The sequence below is a fragment of the Carcharodon carcharias genome, chromosome 13 (genome assembly GCF_017639515.1).
Source record: "Carcharodon carcharias isolate sCarCar2 chromosome 13, sCarCar2.pri, whole genome shotgun sequence".
In the NCBI taxonomy this organism is placed as follows: domain Eukaryota; kingdom Metazoa; phylum Chordata; class Chondrichthyes; order Lamniformes; family Lamnidae; genus Carcharodon; species Carcharodon carcharias.
In genome coordinates, this window is record NC_054479.1 from 96074192 (window position 1) to 96090175 (window position 15984).

Below are 15984 nucleotides of genomic sequence, written 5' to 3' on the forward strand. Positions count from 1 at the left end.
CAGCCGGCAGACGTTCCTCTCCTGACTGGCGGAATCGCTGGCAGCAACCCCCTCCCACCAACACCACCCCCGCGCCACAACCTCCTCCGTTTGCAACCCAAGAGGACAACCCATTTTATATTTTGCAGCCTCAGTCCGCACAGTCTTGTCCCGACCTGGTGTGTTGCAGACGTGCAGAGGCAAAGGAGTTTTAGCAGATGGGAGCAGCAGCAGCCGGTGTGTTTGTTTTCTTTGCCTCCTGCCGTTTCAGGGAGGGTGATCATTTAAAGGTAGAGGTGGGAAGTTAATGACAGTGGACGGCAGAAAACTGAGTTGAGCGCTGTTAGTTAGTGGGCGCGGGTGGATGTAGTAAATGTGGACCTCAGTGAGAGTGCCCCTCACGAACAAACTGCTGGCATGCAGCATTCTCTCCCCCTTTGATGCACAATTGGTGGATGCAGAGTGGAGTAGACAACCTCCTTCCCTCCCAAATATCTCTCAAGGTCCCCCAACCCCTTTGCATTTGGACGTTGGGGTGAATGGAGGGGGTTGGGCGGAAGCAGGTTTTATAAATTTTGATATGAACCAGGTGAACATGAAAAGCCACTGCTTGCTGTAGCTGTCAGTGATACCGTTAGTCACCATGTCTGCAGTGAGAGGTGGTTGCAATGCATTGCCATCGTTTCCCTAAAGTGCCACATTGATCACAACCAGAGCCCTCCAGAAATGGGAAAGTACAGTCTGGTGGATTATAGCAATTGTTTCAACATCTTGTCAATATTGTTTTGTAGATGTTAATGGGATTACTAACGAAAGTAACTTCGACCTGTTTTTCTTCTCACTCTTTATCCCCCCCAAACCCCCCTCCTCTCCCTCACATGCAGCGGGTCGCTCTTCAGCAAGAATGAAATGGTGAACTTTGACTTTGGGATTGACAAAGGTTTATTTTTTTTTGGTTGCTCGGCTGCTTTTACTGCTTACTGATTGAAGATTGAGCCGGTCTCCTCCTGCCTGTGGACCATGGCGAAGAGTGCCGAAGTGAAGCTGGCCGTCTTCGGGAGAGCCGGCGTTGGCAAGTCAGGTAGAAAAAAAAGGGCTTAATCTCGGGAGACGACCTGTAACCAAGTGCATTTATAAAAAAAATCCTCCGCCCCCCTCCCCAACCATGTCTCAGCTCCGTTGATATGAGCAATGTTGTAAATTACTAACATGCCAGGGGCTGTCATTGAATACAATGCAAAAATGCGACCTATCCATTCAAACGGCTGGGTGACTGATTTAAATTGAAATGTTGCATTTACAATATTTAGCCCAATTCATTGCCAAACGCAACTGTTCATTATTGGGGCTTTGGGAGGGGTGGGGGCGCAGTTGTTTTGATGTTATCTGCTGTTGACCTCCTCCCCATTCACGGAGATTTTCTTTCACAAATAATTCCATGTCTGAGCCGCGCTGCTGTTATTTTCCTTGCTGTACAGGGTATCAACAAGACTGTGCCTCCCCACACTGTAATGATCAAAGTGCCAGCTCCGAATGCACCACGCAGCCAGCTCAGTCAGTGCCATCTGTGGGCGAGTGTACTCTCTCTCTCCCTCCCGAGTTGGCACCGGTGTTACTGCTCGTTTCCGAAAACCCAGGCGAGGGTGTCGAGGTTTCACTGAATTGTGTGAACATAGTCATTGTTGGGGGTCGGGGGAATGGGGTGTAGGGGGAGTTTTGGTGGAATATGGTTCAAATCCATACAGGATTCACTAACAACCACAAGGAAGAGAACATGAGTAATATCCAAGTCAGTGCAAGTTATAAACCACGGGGCATTTTATAGCACAGAGACTAACACGGAATGCTAACATTGAATCTGGGGTTATGTCGTGGTGCCTGGTTAGTTCTTAATGCTGAAGAGTGAAGTGTATTCCATCAAATTGTCACTTTTCCAGTAGTCTCCACTCTCCTTCAGCGAGATCAAGTTTGATTTAAATTAATGCTTTCCATTTGGTGAAAGGAGGAAAGTATACTCCCACATGTTACCTGGCATCAAGCTACTCATTCAGGATCTTATTGAATCTTACATTTCTGTCAGTGCTTTAAATATTTTAGTCTAGATCACTTGAGATCAAATTCCTTGCACAATCCTCATTCCCTAATGAATTGTCTTAATACGGAAAGATGGGAGTTGCACTTTTTAACTTGATTTTTAACATATTATTTCCATTCTTCCTGATTTCCTGCTCTCCTGCATCAGCCAAGAGGCTGGGCTGCTTCAAATCATAGACCCCTTCACAACTGGCCTCACAGTTGGTCTGCATTCTCCCCCAGGCTAAAAGCAAGTGAAGCTCATTCAGAGAGTGGCATGGAGCTTGTACATCTGATAAGGTTGACTTTCATTTTTTGTTCCACTGTTCAGCCATGGGAGTGGGAATCCAGCGATGTGTACTGTTAGATTTCAGGGGTATCCTAGATGAATATTTTGTTAATTAAAATTAACTATTGTTAATCAAACTGCCATTTAAACAACCTGCAGAATCAAATCTTTTGAAACTTTATACACATTCAAGGAATCATTGCTGTCATTGTTAAAAGTGAGAAGATGCTTGCAAAGGTTAAATGGCATGATCAACGTTTGTGACCCTTTCATCAGGTTGGGCATTTCAATTTGATTATTTTTACTTTAGTCTCAGCAGTCTTTAACAGAGCTCCAAAAAAATTGTGAGAGGCTTTGGGCTCCAACCAGAATAACATCTGCCACAGATCCTTGTGGGCAACGCCATAATGCAGAATTGGAGACACTGGAGCAGAGGCCCCTGCAGACTGTCAGTAGAGTAAGCCAAATGCTCCATTGAAAATAACAGATGGCGGACAAGCACAATGTTGTCATGTTTTACATGAATGCCTGGGAGCAGGTCCCAAAAGTTAGTTGGCAAGAGTAAGTGGCAATATTGGACTATATTTTTCAAGCTGAATATATTTAATTGAATTGTTGTCTTTCCCCAATTCTGTTTTTAAAGTTGTTTGTCTTCCCCTCAATATCTTTCACCATTCTCTGATATAAAGAATGGATTGAGGGATACACTCGCAGGCATCTATTGTATCTGACTCCTGTGATGTGCACTCATAAAAATTCCAATTCTCTTTCCTTTAGGTCTGTCAAATCCCTGATACAAGCTACCTTTTTACCTCCAACTCCTGCAATATCATGTAGTCTCAACAATTGCCAGAATGCCTTGGGGATTTGCCTGTATTTATCACCTTACACTGCCCACTGATGTTTGTCTATTCTTCGGTTTCCTGATGACTCTGCTGCTAATATCACATGCTAGTGCAGCAATTCCATACTGTTGCCCTTTTTCTGTCCTTTACTAGCAAGGGAAAGCAAAGGGGTGCATTTGTAAGGCGGGTTAGCCTAGCAAGACAAGAAAAATAACCTATCGAGACTACTGTTACTAGACTCTTATCACTGGTGATATGAAGGCTGGGTTAGTCCCATTTTCTAACAGTGTTTCTTTGCTTTCTTTTATTGATCTTACTTTAGGAGTTGGACAGGTTATTTTTATTCCTTCATGGGATGTGGGCTTCGCTGGCTGGGTCAGCATTTATTGCCTATCCCTAATTTCCCTTGAGAAGGCAGTGGTGAGCTGTCTTCTTGAACTGCTGCAGTCCATGTAGTGTAGGTATACCCACAGTGCTGTTAGGAAGGGAGTTCCAGGATTTAGACCCAGCGACAGTGAAGGCGATATATTTCCAAGTCAGGATGGAAGGTTACTTGGAGGGGAACTTCAGGTGGTGCTGTTCCCATCTATCTGCTGCCCTTGTCCTTCTAGGTGGTAGTGGTCATGGGTTTGGAAGGTGCTGTCTAAGGAGCCTTGGTGAATTCCTGCAGTGCATCTTCAAGATGGTACACAGTGCTGCTACAGTGCGTCGGTGGTGGAGGGAATGAATGTTTGTGGATATAGTGCCAATCGAGTGGTCTGCTTTGTCCTGGATGGTGTCCAGCTTCTTGAGTGTTGTGGGAGCTGCACTCATCCAGGCAAGAGGGGAGTATTCCACCACATTCCTGACTTGTGCCTTTTAGATGGTGGACAGGCTTTGGAGAGTCAGGAAGTGAGCTACTCGTCACAGGATTCCTAGCCTCTGACCTGCATTTGTAGCCACAGTATTTATATGGCTAGTCCAGTTCAGTTTCTGGTCAATGGTAACCCCCAGCATGTTGATAGTGGGGGATTCAGTGATGCTAATGCCATTGAACTTCAAGGGGTGATGGCTGGATTCTCTCTTGTTGGAGATGGTCATTGCCTGACACTTGTGTGGCATGAATGTTACTTGCCACTTGTCAGCCCAAGCCTGGATATTGTCCAGGTTTTGTTGCATTTGGACATGGACTGCTTCAGTATCTTAGAAGTCGCGAATGGTGCTGAACATTGTACTATCATCAGTGAACATCCCACTTCTGACCTTATGATGTAAGGAAGGTCATTGACGAAGCAGCTAAAGATGGTTAAGCTGAGGACAGTACCCTGAGGAGCTCTTGCAGTGACGTCCTGGAGCGGTGATGACTGACTTCCAACAACCACAACCGTCTTCCTTTGTCCTAGGTGTGACTCCAACCAGTGGAGAGTTTTCCCCCTGAGTCCCATTGACCCCAGTTTTGCTTGGGCTCCATGATGCCACACTCAGTCAAGTGCTGCCTTGATGTCAAGGGCAGACACTCTCACCTCACCTTAGGAGTTCAGCTCTTTTGTCCATGTTTGAGTTAAGGCTGTAATGAGGTCTGGAGCTGAGTGGCCCTGGCGGAACCCAAGCTGGGCATCAGTGAGCAGGTTATTGCTAAGCAAGTGTCAATTGATAGCACTGTTGATGACCCCTTCCATTACTTTACTGATGATCAAGAGTATACTGATGGGGCGGTAATTGGCTGGGTTGGATTTGACCTGCTTTGTGTGTACAGGACATACCTTGGCAATTTTCCACATAGCTGGGTAGATGCCAATGTTGTAGCTGTACTGGAACAGCTGGGCTAGGGGCGCAGCAAGTTCTGGAGCACAAGTCTTCAGTACTATTGCTGGAATATTGTCAGGGCCCATAGCCTTTGCAGTAACTAGCACCTTCAGCCATTTCTTGATATCACATGGAGTGAATTGAATTGGCTGAAGACTGGCATCTGTGATGCTGGGGACCTCTGGAGGAGGCTGAGGTGGATCATCCATTTGGCACCTCTGGCTGAAGATTGTTGTGAATGCTTCAGCCTTATCTTTTGCACTGCTGTGCTGGGCTCCTCCCTCATTGAGGATGTGGATATTTGTGGAGCCTCCTTCTCCAGTGAGTTGTTTAAGTGTCCACCACAATTCACGACTGGATGTGGCAGGACTGCAGAGCTTAGATTTGAACCATTCGTTGTGGAATTGCTTAGCCTTGTCTATCATTTGCTGCTTATGCCATCTGGCATGCAAGTAGTCCTGTTTTATAGCTTCACCAGGTTGTCACCTCATTCTTAGGTATGCCTGTTGCTGCTCCTGGCATGCTCTCCTGCACTCTTCATTGATCCAGGGTTGAACCCCTGGCTTGATGATAATGGTACAGTGGGGGATATGCCGGGCCATGAGGTTATAGATTGTGTTTGAGTACAATTCTGCTGCTGCTGATGGCCCAAAGCGCCTCATGGATGCCCAGTCTTGAGTTGCGTGATTTGTTCGAAATCTATCCCATTTAGCATGGTGGTAGTGCCACACAACACGATGGAGGGTATCACTTCATCTCCACAAGGACTGTGCGGTGGTCACTCTTACTGATACTGTAATGGATAGATGCATCTGCAGCAGGCAGGTTTGTGAGGATGAGGACATCAAGGATGTTTTTCCCTCTTGGTTCCTTCACCTGCTGCAGACCCAGTCTGGCAGCTATACCATTTAGGACTTGGCCAGTAGTGGTGCTACTGAGTCACTTTTTGTGATGGACATTGAAGTCCCCCACCCAGAGTACATTCTGTGCCTTTGCCACCTTCAGTGCTTCCTCCAAGTGATGTTCAACACGGAGGAGCACTGATTCATCAGCTGAGGGAGGGCAGTATGTGGTAATCAGCAAGAGGTTTCCTTGCCCATGTTTGACCTGATGCCATGAGACTTCATGGTGTCCGTTGTTGATGTTGAGGACTCCCAGGGCAACTCCCTTCCAACTGTATACCATTGTGCCACCACCTCTGCTGGGTCTGTCCTGCCAGTGGGACAGGACATACCCAGGCATGGTGATGGTGGTGTCTGGGACATTATCTGTAAGGTATGATTCCGTGAGAATAACTGTATCAGGCTGTTGCTTGACAGTTCTCCCAATTTTGGCACTAGCCCCCATATGTTAGCAAGGAGGCCTTTGTAGGGTCAACAGGGCTGTGATTGCCGTTGTCATTTCTGGTGTCTAGGTTGATGCCGGGTGGTCCATCCAGTTTCATTCCTTTTCTGTGTCTTTGTAGCAGCTTGTTACAACTGAGTGGTGGCTTGCTAGGCCATTTAAGAGTCAACCACATTGCTCTGGGTCTGGAGTCACTTGTAGGCCAGACCAGGTAAGGACAACAGATTTCCTTCCTTAAAGGGAAGATTAGTGAACCAGATGGGTTTTTACAACAATCGTCATCATTAGACTTTTAATTCCAGATTTTTATTGAATTCAAATTCCACCATCTGCCATGGCAGGATTCAAACCCAGGACCCTAGAGCAATTCCCTAGGCATCTTGATTACTAGTCCAGTGATAATGCTGCTCTGCCATCGTCTCCCCCAGGTTGAAGAATAGTTGATGTGGAAAATAATACAGGGGGTTAGACGAAGATTGGGACCAGATGCAAGGATGGAGGGTCAGATGGAGAAAACCTGGGACTTAAAAAGGACAAGGGTAAAACCTTCAGGATCACTGATCTCAGTAACATTGATCAAAATAAAAATAAACAAAAGATTAGGACAGAGAGAGGAATTGTGAAGTTAGAGGTGAGCGAGAGGAATCGCTTGTCAGATAGCTTTTACTTGTGTTCTGTGCACAATGAGATGACAGACAAGTCTCTCTAGACATGCATGTGTTAACGTCCATAGAAAAATAAGCATCATTGAGTGGGAAAAAGAAGTTTTTGCCATAAAAGAATAAAGGTTTTTGGAGGTAGCTTTAGTTATGGAGGTGACGTAGGGGTTTCACTTGAGGTCACTGGAGGCCGGCCAAGAATCTCAATAAATGAAGCAGGACCAAAGATAGAGACATCAAAATTAAAAGCTTTTGGCTAACCTTGTGAGACAGGAAGAAACCACACCTTTAAAGCATTGAAAGATATTAGATTATTACTGCGGCATGAAAAAGTAAGGAGAAATTGAAGGTGCACTGATTTAACCATTGGATTCTGAGGGGGGAGTGGGTTTTGAGCACATTGATGGAAGCTTATGAATGTACAGTGAACTTATCAGCAAAAGAAATGAGTGTGGGATGGTGGAGTAAATCATTGACGCAAAGAACAGAGTAGATGAGAGGAAAGAGCACTTCATTTCGTTAATGGGAAAAAAGTGTCACAGGATGAAGCATCAACTGCAGCATTGATTTTGAGAGGAAGCTAGTCAGGCATGAACATCTTTTGGATGGGAAGCTACATGTTAGTTACTTGTTCAGATTCTGTGAAAGATTTAGTTTCCTTCAGTGCATTTTTATTTCATGGGCACGTCACTGAAGGAACAAATGAAAAGACCATAGTCATTGGCCACTTTGTCAAAACATTTAGTCTTAAATATTTGGGACAGATACAACATTTATTTTCCACCTTCCCCATATTAGGAGCTCACTATACTGGGAATATTGGCTGTGATCTCACATCATGTTCCCACTTTTTTCCTTAAATTTGCCTTGGTGATATTATTTTAAAGCATTGGGATTGAACATGCTGATACTATTGTAAGCCAATAATATAATGTCTTTGGGGTATAACTCAGTAAACTATTAAAAGTGACCTCTTTTATGAAGTGCATGGAAACTTTTAAATTAAAACATAACCGTTAGTTGAAACAAAGTAAGTTTCTAAAAGGAGAATAATAAACTGTGAAAGCTCCCAGCTTTACTGTGATGGCATCCCTCGTAATGTTCATTTCATATTCTAATATCTTCTGACAATGGGTGCAAAGTTATATTAGCAGAATTTTACTTCAATGTTTTGCTTTCAGGATGACAGAAGGGACACAAAGCAAATTTTAATGTGTGAGATAAGGTGTGGAGCCTCCCTTGCAAGCAGCACATTAATGGGAGAATTACAGTTGCTCCCCATGATTTTCCATGTATTAATTTTCAGTGGAAAGCAAGCATCTAATTTGCTGATATGATCCCCGATGTGAAAAACTGCATGCCAAATGTACTTGCTGTCTAGAAATCCCTGCCCACTCTTTAGGTCTCTCCGTGATGCAAATTAATACCTGTATGATAGAGTCATCCACATCCACACATATATCTGTGGCCCTCAGAGGCAAATAATGAGAAGCTGGCCATCTATTCCCCAAACTCTTTATCTATTGCTGCATGGAAGCATTTTTGCAATTGCCTTGAATAATTGAGAGGAGGATATTCACATATGGGGATTTGCAGGCATGACCTCACACCTTACTGCTCTAAGACAACATGGCGAAGATTTTGGCCTCTTTGCCACTTCATTTTACACTGAAAATGGGGTGGTAACGAGACCAAAATTAAAATGGCTTCCTTCTATCTGCACACTGGAAGCCTGCCTGCTGTCATTTTTTTGAGCAGATTTAGGATTAAGCAGGGGAGCTGGTAGATTAACACCAACAGCACAGGGTTTGATCCTTATTCCTGTTCCCTCACACGACCCATGGTTCAGCAAATAATCACCACCAAGAACCTGCCTTCAGGCAGTGAACTCAAGAGGAAGTTTAGACAAAGCAATTTGGGGTCCTGTGTGTAGATGGGAGAGTGATGCCATTTTATCCAGCAGCAGACGAACCTCCCATTGTCCTGAGCAGAAAGCAAGGTTCCCTTAATTGCATCACTGGAGACTGTGCTGTAAATAATGGCCTGGTAAGAAGAATTAGGAAGAAAGATGGTCATAATTACTCTTTTATGTTTTGTCAAAACTCCTCCCACATGCTAAATTTCATGTTTGATGCCTCCCCTCCTTCCCCCAGGCTTGCCTCTCCTTTTTAATGCCTTGCTGCCAACTCAGCTCCATGAATGGACCACTATGATTCCCATCCATTTCCAGCATGGCTTGCACTGGCCAATTGTTACTTCCAGACCATTGAGGCCCAACCATCAAAATGGCCTAGGCCTCTCACTAGCCACATTGAACAGGGGATATGATCACTTTGCTTACTGGCCTGCTTGATTTTCAAACCATTTTAAAATCACATCCCTGGTATGTTGGAGCATTGTGAGAAGAGCTATTTTAAATAGACTTAGTATAAAATAAGACAGAGATTTCATTACATTCGGAAAGACTTGAATGAAATTATACCTGACCCAATGGGGCAATTTGAACTTGGGTTTTGTTGGGGGAGGGAGTGAAGTGCTAGAAGAATGTGAGTGCACTGAGAAGCCAGCTCCAACTTTCTGACTTCTGCCTTTAACTGCAGTGCATTAGGCTGCATGTAAGAACTACCCTCGGGAGAGGAGAATTGTCTATTTCATTGCTATAATTGAGCAATTAACATAATGCTAACATGGGCTTTGAAGTTTAATTCTGATGCTTCCAAGAACATGCCAGTGAAAACAAGGTGAGAAGAAATTAGTATTTGAGAGGGCTGAAGCCATTTTGGGGAATGTGGGATATACTTGCATTGAAGGTAGTTCAGAGAAGATTCTTTGGATTGTTTCCTGGGATGAAGATGTTGTCTTAAGGCGATAAGTTGAGCAGGTTGGGCGTTTACTCATTGGAGTTTCAAAGAAAGAGAGGTGAAACATATATGATTTGGAGGGGCTTTAACAGGATAGATGCTGAGAAGATGTTTCCCTTCATGAGGGAATCTAGAACTGAGGGCACAGTTTCAAAATAAAGGGTCTTCCATTTAAGACAGGGATGATAAGTAATTACTTCTCTCACAGGGTCATACATCTTTGGTATTCCTAACCCTGGAGAGCTGCAAGAGGGTTGAGCCATTGAATATATTCAAGGCTGAGTTAGGCAGATTCTTGAACTATAGGGGCATCAAGGGTTATGTAGACAGGCAGGAAAGTGGAGTTGCGGTCTAGATCAGTGCAGTCATGACCTTATTGAATGGTAGAGCAGGCTCAACGGGCTGTGTGCCTCTACTCCTCCTATTTCTTATATTCTTTTGCTAAGTACTGAGTACTCATCGCTTCTGGGTTAAAAAGCTACTGGCAGTTGTGCTGCAGTGACGTCCGGGTTTCTTGTGTGCTCCTGACCTCCTGCCCCACTCCACCCCTGCTTTGGCGCACCCTGAACTTAAAACCCAGTCCCATGCTTCAAGAAAGAAGATGAAAAATCATGTTAGATAAGGAAAATGCAATGCTAACAGAAAGATTATCAGAAGAAACAATTGGAAATTACATTGTTAGGTATTATATGAAGATGTTGGAACATAAAAAAATTCACTATAATTGACAAATGTCAAAATATAATGATTAGTTGAATAAATTTGTAATATAGAGAAAGTATGCTGTGAGAGTGGTCCCCTAGTGTTATAGTCCTATATCTAAACTATGTTCATATTAGTGAGGTTTAGTATTGATTGCTTGTGGTAATTGATGTCAGCCCTGACTTAAAGATCATGCTTTTGCTTCTGAGCCTGAGGGTCATGGCTTCAGATCCCACTTGAGACATGAGTACGTAACCTTGGCTGACACTTCAGTACAGCAGGGAGGGAAGTTCTGTCTTTTGAATTCGATATTAAACTGAGCCACCATCTGCTCTTTGAGGTGGATGGAATTGATATTATTCAAATAACAGCAAGGGAGTTTTGGCCAATAGTTATCCTTCAACCAACACCACTAAGGCCTACCATCTTGCCGTTGATCACATTGCTGTTGTTGGATTTTGCTGTGTGCATATTGGCTGCCAGCTTTCCTGCATTGCAACAGTGATTACAATTCAAAATTAATTCATTAGCTGTTCAGCACTTTGGAATGTGATATGCCAGTGTGCCCACTTCATTGTTTGCTAAATAAAATTGGAGTTCTACAATTAAGGAAAATATATTATAAGTAACTATAAAAACTAAATCAGTTTGTGTTATCTATGGGTAGTTACCATAACTAAACTTCAAGCTGAGAATAACTCATCTTGTAACCTTGCAAATAATACTTTTACAGGTATGTTATGTTAATCATGTGTTTCCCCCTGTACGTTTTCTTAGAGAAGGTTAATATTGTGGTTTATGCAGTTTGTACTACAGATTTTTCTGTAAATCATTCACATTTTGTAACTCTTACAAATTAAAACCTGCTAAATTTAGGTAATTGTGATAATGACAGGCAACTGAAGTGTCACTATTTCTATTAGTTTAACTGTTCAAAGAACTTTTTCATAAAGGTTTTCCTCTCGCCATCCCATGTTGACTATTCTCACCTAGTCTGTGTATATTTTTATTTGTGAATCATAGAACTGTAAAGATCTATGTCACTTGGCTGTGATGCTCTTTGCTTGAGCAATTCAAAACTGACCCTAGTGCCCTGTTCTCTTCCCTATTGCCTCACATCTTTATCTCTTTCAAACACTTATACAGTTTTCTGCCAGAGCCATCCTCTGTGGTGATATTTTCCATGTCCCAACAACGTTCTGTGCAAAGAAAACACTCATTAGCTTTGCTCTCACTCTCAGTCATAATTTTAAATAGATCATCCTTCATCATTGGCTTCCCAACCAGAGGAAATAGTCGTTCCCTCTTCACTCTATCAAAATGCTTCATAAATTTTAAAAACCTCTATTATTGTATGTCAGTCTTGGCACAATGGTGGCACACTTGCCTCTCAGTCAGAAGAAGGTCACGGATTTAAGGCCCACCCCTGAGACCTGAGCAAATAATTTAGGCTGAAGCGTCAGTGCATTGCTCAAGGTTTCACCTTTCAGATGATTTGTTAAACTTTGCCCCCTCTCAGATGGCCATCAAAGATTCCGTGGCACTCTTTGAGTGAGAACAGGGCAGTTCTCTCAATGCCCTGATCGACACTTGCTCTTCAGTCAGTATCTTTAAAACCGGTTATCTGATCATTTATCTTAGTGTTGTTGTAGGCTCTATTTCTTTGCAAATTCGCTGCCATTTCGCTGTCTCTAAAATCTCCTCCAGCCCTACAAACCCCCAAGATACCTATGCTGCTTCCAATTTTCCTGAACGCCTGCCTTGATACCATTCAACTGCTAAGTCCCTAAGCACTGTAATTCCACCCCTCCGCAACCAAATCTTTCTGCCTCTCTACCTCTCGCTTTTCCCCTTCAAGATGCTCCTTAAAGCTTACCTCTTGACTAAGCTATTGATCATCTGCCCTGATGGCTCATTGTGTGGCTCGATTTCAAATTTTGTTTCATAATGCTCTTTGAAAGTGCTTTGGGATACTACATAAATGCAAGATGTATTGTTGTTTCACCAGCTGTAAAGTGCTTTGCTGCATCCTGTGATCATGAGAACGATTATTTTACATGCAGGTACTTTTGTTCTTTAAATCCCTTCTTTGCCTTTGAAGCTCCAGTGGAAAGAGTCCCCATATCTCAAGCCTCTTCTCTTAACCATCGTGTCTCATCCCTGGAATCACCCTCGTGATTCTATGCTGTAAGCTGTCCATGGTTTACTGTCCTCTACTTTCTTATTGTTCAACTCTGTGGTGCAATTTCTGCATGTCAATATTATTTTGGCCTTATATAATGCTTTCTGAGAATTATTTGTTAACTCTTCGATGATACGCTGTTCTTGTACACTCTTCAGTGCCATTTGGTTAAGTCTATAACACAAATCTTTTTTGCACTACATTTTTATATAGAATACAAAAACAGGGATGTAATGATGTAATAATGGAATTGTATAAAACACAGGTTAGGCCACAGCTGAAATAAAAGCAAAGTATTGCGGATGCTGGAAATATGAAATAAAAACAGAAAATGTTCTTCAGAGTAGAGCAGTCGTGTGGACTCAACGTTAACTCTGTTTTTCTCTCCACAGATGCTGTCAGATCAGGTTTTTCCAGAATTTTCTGTTTTTAGGCCGCAGCTGAAATTTTGTGTACCGTTCTGGTCACCACATTACAGGAAGGGCATAATTGCCCTGGAGAGAGTACAGAGGAGATTTACAAGAATGTTGCCAGGGTTTGAAAATTGCAGCTATGAGGAAAGATTGGCTAGGCTGGGGTTGTTTTCCTTGGAATTGAGGAGGCTGAGTGTTGACCTGATTGAGGTGTACAAGATTGAGGGACCTAGATAGAGTAGTCAGAGATTCACTGGTTCCCCTAGCTGAGGGGTCAAATATCAGGGGGCATAAATTTAAGGTGATTGGTAGAAGGATTAGAGGGGACACGAGAAAAAACTTCTTCACCCAGAGGGTGATGGGTGTTTGGAATTCACTGCCTGGTTTGGTGGTGGAGGCAGAAATTTTAAACTCATTTAAAAGGCACCTGGATCTGCACCTAAAGTGCTTTAACCTGCAAGGCTATGAGCCAGGTGCTGAAAGGTGGGATTAAAATGGGCAGCTAGTTTTTCTTCTTTTTCAGCTGGGGCAGACATGATGGGCTGAATGGCCTCTTTCTGTGCTGTAACTTTTCCATGGTTCTATTACACTTATACTAGTTAAATTGTACCTGCCTTCTGTCTGGTCATTCTGTTAACCTGTCTATACCTTCCTGAAGTCGTTTACAATCCTCTTCAGGGTTTGCCAAATCTGCTAACTTTCTGTTGCCAGCCAATTTTGGAGATTGTGTTCTCTATACCCAAGTTCAAATCATTAATATATATAGAGCAAAAGTAAACACATCACCACCCTGGGGGTCACATCACTTCCAACTCTTCTGTAGTCTGAGCAACAGCATTTACACTAAACATTTGGTTTCCAGCCTCTCAACCAATCTCCCTCCATGCTGCTAGTCATTTCCTTATATGTTGAATTTTTAAAAACTTGCAAGTGTTCACTAATTTTATCTCACATTATAGGGCTGGATTTTACAGCATACTGCAGTCCCTGCCCCCTGGCTTAAAGAGGCCCACCCAGCAGAATGATGGCTGCCCCGCTGTCATTTTACACCTGGTTGCCAATTAAGAGAGGTGAGGCGGATTTCCATATCTTCATGGACAGGAAGTCCCCACTCAGAAAGCTGCCGGCCAGTCTAAGGCTGGCAGCTCTCCAGTACTGGCAGTGCCCCCGGGAGTGGTGGCCACTGCCAGTACTGCACTTGGGGCTTGAGGGGGTGAGCTGAGCTGGGTCCAGAATTGCAGATCAGTGTGGTGTCCTGCTGGGGCCAAACTGACAGGCCCCAGTGAGGGGATGGGGGCTGAGGGTTGAGAGGCCGGGGTGAGAGGGGAACCTGGGTGGGGATTACTCCTTAGAGGGGGCAGTGGAGGTTCCTCTGGTGGGGCTGCCCATGACCGGGAAACAGAGAGAAACCTGTCGAGCTGGATGTTTGAGGTGGGCCTCTCCTGCCACCAGTTAAATCCCGGTGGCAGTGGGATGAGACCCTTAGGTGGACATTAATTGTTGACTTAAGGGCCTCAATTGGCCCATTGGTGGGCTGGCTGCCTGAGACCACCCCAGCTGCTGGTAAAGTTGCGGTGGGGTCAGGAGTGAGTGGGTAGTTGGCGGGCAAGTTGCCTGCTGGATTTAACATGCCCTCCGCCTTCAAACCCACTAGTGGTGGAATGTTAAATCCAGTCCATTGACTGAGAGGTTACTCACAACTGATGTTAAACTAATTGATCTGTAGTTAGCCAGTTTACCCTACTACATTGAGCAGTGTTCTTAGTGGTGTACTGTCCAGTCCCACAGTTTAATGAAAAGTTGTGCCCAGGCTTTCTGTTGCCTCCTCTCTGTCTACTCAACCCAGGGTACATTCCATCAGGATGTTGTGACTTAACTAACTTGAGTTCTGCTAGTTTTTTCAGAATTGAAATCTTTTTACAGATGGATCTGAGCAATTGTATGATACCTTCCCCCAATGCCCTTACATTCTGATGTGCATTATCATTTGTAAAAATTGATGTAGAATCTTTTATTTTCTACCTCCACCAGACCTTCACTCTCCACAAATTGACTCCCTACTTCACTTTTTATTGGCCCACCCTCTCTATGACTGTTCCTTTTTACATTCTTAGAAATACCCTATTTCCTTTCATTACATCTGCTACTATCACCTTTTGCTCATTCTCATCTCTGCTTTCATCCCTATATTAGACTTTCTATATTCTATGTGATTACCTCCATTATTATTAACCTTAACTTTAACATATGCCTCACTTTTAAATTTTAGTTTGATTTTAACTTGTCTACTTCTTCACAAAGCTCCATTCTTTGCATCCCCATTTTGTATCCTGTGGGAACATCTTCATTTTCTGGCCCCTGCATCTCATATTTGAAGATATACTAATTCTTTTGCCCACTTTGTTTGGCCAAATCCTTCCTTATCTCTCTGAACTTTGCCTTTTCCCAGCGCCCTTATCTTTTTTCTTCATTGCCTTTTCATTTCTTACGTTGGATCTAACTATGCTAATGTCACTTTGAACATTGAATCTGTTCTGTTTTTTGTGACAGCCGCAATCGTTCACAAACAGAATTGATTTATTCAGTAGTTTCTAATTGCAATAACTATTCAATAAAGATGATGCAAAAATGCCATGATGATAATGAAATAATTGACCTTTGATCAGTTTATTTGAGAATTATATTGACACAGGTGAGGAACCTATAACCTTGCATTGACCTCAGTGTTATTTGCTCTGTGCAAAGAATCACAGTATGGTAGAGTGCTGGTGGGATCATACAGTTCCCTGTACAGTGAGTTCTGAATTCTTGAATATGTCATCAAGGAGAATGCAGAACAAAGCCTGTAGTTT

The 15984-nt window shown here is 43.4% G+C and overlaps 1 protein-coding gene across 3 annotated transcripts in view; it reads left to right on the forward strand.

Moving 5' to 3' along the window:
• Positions 1-15984, forward strand: part of rerg (RAS-like, estrogen-regulated, growth inhibitor) — a 195381-nt gene that overhangs the window by 102007 nt on the left and 77390 nt on the right. Inside the window, exons 1-2 of one of the 3 annotated variants that reach the window (XM_041202027.1) lie at positions 89-216; positions 864-1060. In XM_041202027.1, the coding sequence (XP_041057961.1) occupies positions 1000-1060 (61 nt within the window). In that variant the 5' untranslated portion in view covers positions 89-216; positions 864-999. Of the gene's footprint in view, positions 1-88; positions 217-863; positions 1061-15984 lie in introns of those variants that run through there. The other 2 variants (XM_041202028.1, XM_041202026.1) reach the window with 2 other exon arrangements.